At 36.2% G+C, this 9,742-nt stretch overlaps 1 protein-coding gene across 1 annotated transcript in view; it reads left to right on the forward strand.

The window, feature by feature from the left end:
- The window catches only part of ANKRD31 (ankyrin repeat domain 31), a gene marked incomplete at its 5' end in the record, with an annotated part of 49,049 nt that extends 39,367 nt beyond the window's left edge, over nt 1-9,682 (forward strand). Inside the window, 6 exon segments of the mRNA XM_009877655.1 lie at nt 2,650-2,777; nt 3,618-3,760; nt 5,700-5,868; nt 6,406-6,509; nt 7,391-7,472; nt 9,582-9,682. Coding sequence (XP_009875957.1) covers nt 2,650-2,777; nt 3,618-3,760; nt 5,700-5,868; nt 6,406-6,509; nt 7,391-7,472; nt 9,582-9,682 — 727 coding nt within the window.
- Between the last annotated feature and the right edge of the window lie 60 nt (nt 9,683-9,742).

The raw sequence follows: 9,742 nt of genomic DNA on the forward strand, positions 1-9,742 counted from the left end.
TAATCTTTATAATTACGTCTATGTGCATCAATACATTTGTGTTTGTTTTTTGTTAGTTTGCGGTTTTTTTGCCTCGTATGTATACAGTTATGATTTTAAAAAAACTCTATTCCAGACATTTGTAAACATTTTGGTCTCTTGTGGAATAGCATTTCACAGATTATTTTTTCCCCCAAAGAGATTGTACATGTAGTATTTTATCCAGCTAAAATTTAATTATTTCCTTCATCCCAGGAGGATGTTGGTGTTTGAGGCATAATGCAAGAAAAGTGTAGCTCTTTGTACAGTTGAAGGCATTAATAGCATTGGAGACAGGGACAATGGCTTTCAGATTGCAGCAGAAGAAAAGTGGGTGACGGTGGTTTCTGACTTGTGGGGTTTTCAGATTTTTTTGCTGTCTCATGCCTTTTCTTCATTGACTGTTTTTTCTATCTCACCTGGTTGTTCCTATGTCCCATTGGTCCTACTCATTCTATTTTTGAATACATTTTTTTTCTTCCTAAATGATACAGTGTTGCTTTCATCTAAAGTCAGTTGCTTACTATGCTGTCAACATTCCTGTTCTCCTTGTAGAGAAGGAAGGTACAAACAGTTTGCTTCTTTTCTTACAGTTCAATCTGTGGAAAGAATTATTCATAGACCAGTGCTGAAGTATTCAAAAGTCTTTTTCAAAGAGAATGCCCTAGAAGGTGTGGAGGGATGGCAGCCTAATCTAGTCTGACTGCTGGTTACTGTAATCTCTCAGTTTTATCTTTGTACATGTGCTGACTGGATTTTGTATTTGCCAAGTTCCTGATCTTTCCTGCTCGTGACCCACCTGACAATGAATTCCACAGTGAACCAGTATTTTGTGATTCACATACCGATGTCCCATTATGCTTTTGCGAATGTTTCCTAACAACCATGAAAAAAGACTGTTGTGCATGACAGCTTAACTGGAAAACTTCGCAATTATTTTTGTTCACTTGCAGCTGATATTGCTAAGGGTCATTAGCTTAATGGGCTGCTGTGTGCCTTTTTTTTTTTCATATGTCTCTAAAGAGTCCTTAGGACATTCTCCCCTGAATCAAAGGGAAAGAAAAGGAAAAACCAGAAAGTGGCTGATTGTTTTGGAAGATCAGACCCAGAAGCTTTTAGACAAACCACAATAACATTATTTTACAGAAAAGTAGGTCTCCAATTGGAGGCGCATTTCAATAACTTGACCCCTTTATGTGCTCTAGAATCTCAGCTTTCATTTAGAAAAAAAGCTCTTTAGCTCTTCTGGTTGTCAGTACAGTGTGGAGCAAGCAGCAGTGCTTGAACAAGATGGTTTAAAATAAGTATGGTTATATGGTTGCTATATGTCTGTCTTTAATATAGTTGCAGTATGTCTTTCATTTACTTCCTCAGAGTCTTAGCTCAGTAGTTTACCTTAAAAGAAACCTTGGAAAAGCAGATATTTCAGAAGGCAGGAGGAGCGCAAAGAAAGGCAACTGTCAGATCGTGAAAGATGTTAGATAACAATGAGTAATGAAATTATTTGAGAAGACAGCTTGTCTGATGAGAAGAGGAAATGCTTGGGATGTAGCAACTAATTGTTCATAGGAATAATTTAAAAAGTCAGGGATAAGAGTTGCACTTCGCGCCTTTTTTGACAAATTATAGATTTGCAAGAAATAGGAAGGAACACAGTGATTTTTTTTCTAAATCTGATAGCACAGTATTATAACAGCAGGAAGAGGAGTTAAAGCTAATATGCATGGTAGAGCCTTTGAAGTTTTAAAGACACCATCTTGGTAGCAGTTTTGTAGGGGTGTGTCCTTACGCTATACACAGAATCCATACTTTTTAATCTGTTTTTTTTCTTTGTATTTCTTACAATTTGATATGTTTGTTGCCTGAAGCATTAGAATTAGGACTTGCTTGATGTTCACGGGGTAAAATTTAAAGTGGCTGTTGTTTGCTTTGTGAACCAATAAACACAAGATTAAATCAAATTTATTTACAATTACGGGTCCAGTCCTGCACAGGTTTAATTAAAAGGCAGTTCAGCTGTGTGACTAGACATTAATCAGAGACTTGTAGTCAGTCTACAGGAATTTTTCACGTCACAGCTGTAAAAATATTTTATGTAGAAACCTATCTCTTCCCTGATACAGACTTAGGAACAGAAAGGAGGTAATGTTCAAGTCTTCACTTCTGTATAGTTTTTCAATACATTTATGCATGTATTTTACATCTTTAGCACTCATGCCTGGTAACTTGAAAGCAGTCCACACAGAAATGGTATAACTTACTCCCTACCTCTATGCAGTATAAAACTTCAAACTTACTACCTTTTTTGTTGATCCCTAATTCATTGTACCCTTATTATGTCATCTAGATTTCAACTGTAAATTCCTTTGCATAGGCTCTATTTTTTATCCATTTTGTTCTGTGGTACCTTCTAAACGTTTTATGTAGTCAGTTAATGTTATTAACTAATTAAGGCAACAGTATTGCACACATCTACATTAATTCAAATGAGTTACAAAGCTTAATTCTTTGTTTATAATGACATGTCTTTTGTGGTACCTAATGAGCACCCAGTATATCTTCAGAATCCTCCCTGCCTACCAGGAAAGAAACTGTAATTTTGTATGGTACCTGTCATGCAGGAGCTGGGAGAAAGAAGAAAATTAGGAAAAATGAAAAAGGAGAAACTCGGTTGCATGTAGCTGCTAGGAGAGGAGATATGTCTTCGGTGAAAACTTTAATATTGTCTGGAATGTGTGTCAATGAGCAGGACTATGGAGGTTTGTGAATTATTCTGTTATGGCCTTGTTTTATAATACAATTTTATATAATGTATACTACATATAGTGTTATATAATTTATGTAATTTTAATATAATTATGGATTCTTGTTTTACGATATAATTGTGAGGAGGAAAGGAAGTCCTTCAACAAGTGCAAGCACGATCAGTGAATCCCTGATTTTGTGTCTCAGCATGGAATGCAGCCTTGTTCTCAGCAGGGACATTGATTGGATCTTGCTCTGCTGAAGAGCACGTTTTCAAAAATATGTATGGAAACTGGACTTGAAAGTTCATCAGGAGAACTAATGCATGAATATATAACATATGAATATATACTGTGTGAAGTGCATTCACACAAGTCTTGCTTTAGGAAATGAGGACAAAAATCAGCTGACAAGATTCTTTGTTATACTTAAACGTATAACTTATTTCTGGTTTTGTAGTCTCAGAATGGATGATATTCTATTCTGCATGCCTGGCAGACTTGATATTATAAAATGCCACCGGGATTAGAAATCAGACTAATAATATTATGTCTCTGAGTTTTTTGAGTCCTTCTGCTCTGTTGTTTTGTTTCTTTATTATTTTTAGGGATGTGGTAGAAAAGTAAACAATATTTTTTTGCTTAATATAGGATAAATTTTTCTCTAAATTAAACTGAATTGCACAGGAAATAATTCATCTTGGCATGACAAGGTGATTGTTTGCATAAGATTTATCTTAGAGGGAGTAGCCTATAGTACAGCACATGCAGCAGAATGAATAATTACTAATTAGTGATCTCTGTGGATCTTTCCAAATCAGATGCATGCTGTGTGTGTCATCTTGCTTTTATTAGGTTGGACAGCAATTCATGAAGCTTCCAGTAGGGGATTTACTGAAGTGATCTTAGAGTTACTGAAAGCCGGTGCTAGTGTTAACAGCAGAAGTCTGGATGGTATTTTGCCAATACATGATGCTGTTTCTGGTAATTATTTGGAGGTACTTTTTTTTTTTTTTACTTTAGATTTCCTGAGCATAATTTCCTGCAGAGGATCAGGAAAAAAAAATCTTAGTTTAAATAAGGAAAATCAAAGCTACTACTACTAATTTTAGTGTAGATTTGTGTTTAGGAAATAAGCTGATATTCTTTAAAGTGATCAAAATTAGAGAAAGAAATACGTTTTCAATAGTGATAGTTGAAATTGTACATGTAGTTGATACTTTCAGTTCAGTGGACAAATCAGAAATCAGAAGCTTCCCATAGATCTCTCTCACATATCGGGCTTTTTAAAAATAATACTGAAATTAAACCTTCTCCATTTGATCATCTACTTCAAGCCCCCTGCCACAGCCAGGGACATCTTTTACTAGATCAGCTTGCACAAAATCCCAGCCAACTTGACTTTCAATGCTTCTGGTCATGGGACATCCACAGCTTCTCTGGGCAACATGTTTCAGTGTCTCACCACCCTGATAAAATGAAGAAAAAACCCCAATGGCCTGCTGTTTAAAAATCAACCATGTTTTTCATTAACTTGTCTCTTTCAACCCTAGCCATTCTGTGGTTCTGTAGAACAGAATAGACTATTTCAGTTGGAAGGAACCTACAGTGATCCTCTAGTCCAACTGCCTGACCAATTCAGAGCTAATGACCACGTTGCTAATGGCATTGTCCAAATGCCTCAAACACCTCTCTAGGAAGCTTCTTCAAGTGTTTACCCCACCCTTTTGGTAAAGAAATGCTTCCTAATATCCAGACTAAACCTCCCCTGGCACAGCTTTGAACCATTCCCACACGTCCTGTCACTGGATCCCAAGGAGGGGGCCATCAGCTTCCTCTCCACTTCCCTTCTCAGGAAGCTGTAGGGAGCAATGAGGTTGCCCCTCAGCCTCCTGTTGTCCAAAAGAGACAAACCCAAAGACCTCAGCCGCACCTCACAGGTCATACCTTCCACCTCTTTCACCAGTTTTGTGGCCCTTCTCTGGATGCATGCAGGGACCTTCCTATGCTTTTTAAAACCCGGCACACAGAACTGCACACAAATAAAAAACATATTGTTTCGGCATAGTGAGTTTCAGGGAACTGAGAGTAAAAGGTGATGTCAAGTAGGCTCAAACTTCTATTCCAGTCAGAAGTGTTGATATTTCATCACATTTACCTTTTATGTGAGAAAAGATAAACGATTTTGCAGGTGTGGTGCCAAACTGACAATAGGGTTCTTGAAAATGTGTAAGCTGTTGTTCAGTATTGTGGGGGGAAATTAATGGAGAAGATTCTGAACTAGAGTGTATTGTCTTTCTGATACTTTGTAATACTTAGCAGCACTCTGAATGTGAGAAAGAAAAAGAAATACTGAAGATAAAAAATCGTATTTATGAAAATTCTTTACCATCCAAGCTCTGACCTCGTCAGCACTTTCATATGATCTGAATTTCAGCAAGTAGATGATTCCACTGATGTCACTAATCTCATTTCCAGATTTTACAGTTTAGCAGATACGCAAGTGATTTGCAATTTGGAAACAAAGCATCAGTGCATTTAACCAAATCCAAAGCTGCTGTTGAATACTTAAAGAAAAAAAAGTGCTCTTCTTTTCTGCCCTTTAGACTTCATACTTGACCAGTTCCTTTTAGTTTAGATATATGAAGTTTTGTGATTGCTCTCTATAACTATACCGTAGAGATGGTAGGCTTAATGACAAGATGTGAATTATTTGTGCATTTTAATGGAAAAACTAGAAGTATAAAAAACAAGTCTGTGTTAAAAATAGACAACTGAACATGTTTGTTTGATTGGAATCGCAAATCTGAAAGTTTTAGAGAATATTTTTTGTACCATTATTGTTTGTGATTTATGATAAATACAACACTTATAGTTGTATTATAAGTCCACAACAATAATTAGCACAATACAAATAATAATGACAATATATAACAGGCAGCCAGGATTCTACTACAGCATGGAGCAAATCCCTGTGAGAAGAGTGATTCAGGAGAAAGTGCTTTGGATATAGCTCATGATGATGAAATGAAAGAACTGCTGAACTCTTACAGTAGACTGTACTGTATGGACTCGGTACTTCCCATTGAGACTACTGAAGTTAAAGGTATGTTTGTTCTGTAGTGTAAATCATAGGACTATCCTGTAGTCTTAAGGGAAAATGGTACATTGGAATGCTGCTGATTTGTGGAGCTGTTTATTGCCTGGCACTGATATTTTTAACTCTGTTAACTACTGAATTATAATATTCATTCATTCGTTCGTTCATTTATCTACCTAGCTATTTATTTATTTATTACTGAATTGTAATTTTTTTTTTAATCTATTTATTTGTTTTCAGTAAATAGGATACATGACTTGTGGGGTTTTTTCACTGGGAGAGCGAGACATAGGACATATTTGGGTCTTCATATTTTTTGTTATTATCCATATTTCCCTTCACAGGAACCTTGTGGTTTTGGAAGTGGTAACTTTAAAGACTCATTTCGTTATGCTACCTAAATTTGATTTCACTTGCCTATACAAGATATTTTTTTATTATGTGATCTGCCATTGCAACCTTGTAATCTATATTAGCTAATCTAACCTATTATACTCCTGCAAATTCATTTAAAATTCTGTTCATTCTTTCTTAATTGTAAAGGGAGGGAAAAGCCTTCTAGCTCAAGAACATCAAAATGTCACTATTACAACTGCTGTAAAAGTAGTGATGCAGTTTTGGAACGGCAGCATGAGAAATGCAGCACAGTAAGTATAGATTATGAGTTTTGTTAAACTGCTTCATAGTGTAGTACTGCATAGTGTCATTTACTGACCAAATAACATAAAAGTATTATTTAAATAATTAACACCATAGAATGTATGTAGAAACTAGCATCATACAGAGGCTTACAGTACATAAGCTGTGTTTTGCAGTATGTGAGTGTTTATATTATCATATCTCTGTTCTTGATTCCTGCTTACGTGTGTTGTGCAAACAGTAGTCAATACTTACATACATTTCTTTTTGCCTGTATCATGTGAATGATTTGGGTTGGAAGGGACCTCAAAGATCATCTAGTTCCAACACCCTGCCATGGCAAGGACATCTCCCACTAGATCAGGCTGCTCAAGGCTCCATCCAGCCTGGCCTTAAAAACCTCCAGAGATGGACAGAAGAAAGATTTGGAATCCTGAGGCTTTTCGTCATATTTCCAGAATGACTCTTTGGAAGAGTAATGATTTTTCTTCATGATAATGAAGATACTTAGAAATTATTTAATCTTAATTTAAAACAGCCAGGAAGATTTTTGCACAACTTTCATGTTAGGAGAGCTCTTGATGGTGTCTGCAGGCTGTGTCTACATTGTCTAGGTGATGCTATCATGGTGAAATTTACTGTCTAACCCCTACAGTGCTCTCAGAGATGGGACTGTGAGCGTGGGCTGGTTTGCAAAACCAGGCTGGGACAGCAGCTTGCAGAGCGTGCCCTTGGCACTATGGATGTCTATCCTGCCAGTGCCCTCATTGCCTTTGTGCAGTAGTTCCCTGCCTGGAATGACTTATCCTGCAGGCTGTGCATCGTGGCCTATGTTTTACATGATGTAATTGACTCTACTTCTTACTATTATTTCTGTGTTTGTTAACAGGAGCCTGTTGCTGCCATACAAGATGCAGAAAAGGAGCAAAAAGAACTGTTGCTACTTGAATTGAGAAGTTTTAAAGATGCAGGTAGTTGTAAATTCAAATTGTTTCACTCCTTGGGAGAAAGGGCAGGGGGTAAATGTATTTGGTAATAAAATTGTTTTAAAAATAATATTGCATGTAATGTATTTTAATATCTCTTCTGGAAAATACAGCTTCAGAGAATAAGATGTTAATAACAGCTCCCAGGTAAGTCCACTTCCAGAAGTACTTCCAGTTTACACAGGAATTAATATCATGACAAAAAGGAAGCATGCTGCTTGGAGGCATGTGATTCAAGACAACCTAATGATGCAAAATGACATCATTAGATAAGAAAGCACACTGTTGGCAGCATTATTCAGTTCCAAGTGCATGAGCCCCACCATGATCAAGAACAGCTATGTCTGTATGTAAAGTTACAGATGAAAGATTTTCTTTCTAGTGCAGCTGGACTTTCAGGAGCCTAAAATCATTTACTAGGGGAAAAAAGAGAAATCTTTAAGGTAGACATTGTAGTGTCTACCTGGGCAGTTTCAGAAATGCTGATGCCCGGAGGTGTCATTTGGTTTAGGCTATCAAATCTCAGTGCAGATTAATCTCAAGAGCCTGTTAAGTGATACTGACTTTCTTGGAGACCACAGTGCTGATGCTGTGTAGCAGCTTGAGTATACCGAGTCTGTGCCATGACTGTTCAGTGGCAAAACTTGCTGCAGGAGCACCAAAGCCTCTCTCTCCAGCTGCTGTTGCCACCTAGACAGAGCTATTTAGTCTGGAGCAGCTCATGCCCGTGAAACCATTTTGCTTCCTGATGGAGAGGAGAGAGGTTTTTAAATCTATTTTCCTAGATACAGGGTGAAGCTTTCAAATTACATTTTAAATAGTTAATTTAGCTGTTTAAAACCAAATGTGAAATATAAAATTATGCAGATATATAGTTTCCAACTCTAATTTATGGCATATGAATCCTTAATAAAAATCAATATTTTTTTTCAAAAAATATTTGACAAACAGGTACATAATACAACAGGCAGAAGTTCATAGATAGAGACTGGTGCAATGTCATAGTTTAGCAAAATAAAGCTATCATACCTTTCCTATTTAGTGATATGAGAGAAATGAACATGGTGATCTGTTACTACTACTGACAAAAGCATTAATAATCTAGCACCTCTTAGCCTGAATCATAGCTATTACTTGTGAAGAGGCACAAGACTGAACAAGAATGTAGGAGTCCATTGACAAACTTATAGTGTAGAATAAAATCCTCAAGGTATTTTTATGCAGTACAACCTACTGTAAATAATAGATTTCAATTCCCTATTAGGCTGCCTTCCATTTTATTAAGTAAACACCAGTAGATATTATGAAACAGGTATGGGAAACATTTTATGGATGCCATTTTTAATGCTGTATTTTTCCATTTTTCATTAATATGGAGAGCTTGTACTTTCTGGTTTAGAATTTTAGGAATTAGGTTACATGTTTAGCATAGTATTCCAGCGGTATCTGCTGGTCATGACTTCTGTTATTAACACTGTTATGTTATATGGCTAACAATTGGGGCATATAAAGAAGAATTTATAGTTGCTTTTCTTATTTTAGAAAAACAGACCTAACAAAAAGGGACAACTTATTTTTCATTCTATTTTATAATGCAGATTTGAAACTATGTGAATCTATGACACAGACATTTTTACCATTATATGTAACTTGGAACAGCCTGAGCTTATACCTCAGTCATAAAGGTTTAAGCCACCTTCTTAAGACTGTGTAACTTTTGCAGGTATCCTCACATATAATTTTCATGTTACTTGCAACATAAAGAACTTAAGTGCCTATCATCCATAGGACGCTTCGTTAATCTATGCTATCTTCTTAGTAATTTTCTAGCGAAGGCACTTGCAGTTTTCCAGTACTTGGACTATTTCCTTTAAAGTTAAAACATTTCCTTTTAAATTAAAAACATTTTTTAAATTCTTTCTCTGAAAAGTGCTCTAGTTGTAAAGAGCTATCAGTATGCATGACAGTATAGGGTGCTGCTGTAGCAATATTTTCGTATTTTGGCTGCGTATTTTCTACATTAACAATGTTATTAGTGTAATTATTTTCTCCTGTTTGCCATAATCATTTTGATTATATTAAAATATTGGACAGATGTATATCTCCAAAGGCTGTCTCAGGTGCAAGATACTTTGAATGAAATGCTTGCAAAACAGAAAACAGAAAGGGATGCCCTTGCTAGAAAATATAGGTAAGTAGAATACAAAGATTTTATTTATAGGAATGTCTTAGTTTAGAAGACAGGGGAAAACCTC

Source organism: Apaloderma vittatum, unplaced genomic scaffold (assembly GCF_000703405.1).
Source record: "Apaloderma vittatum isolate BGI_N311 unplaced genomic scaffold, ASM70340v1 scaffold15930, whole genome shotgun sequence".
Lineage (NCBI taxonomy): Eukaryota > Metazoa > Chordata > Aves > Trogoniformes > Trogonidae > Apaloderma > Apaloderma vittatum.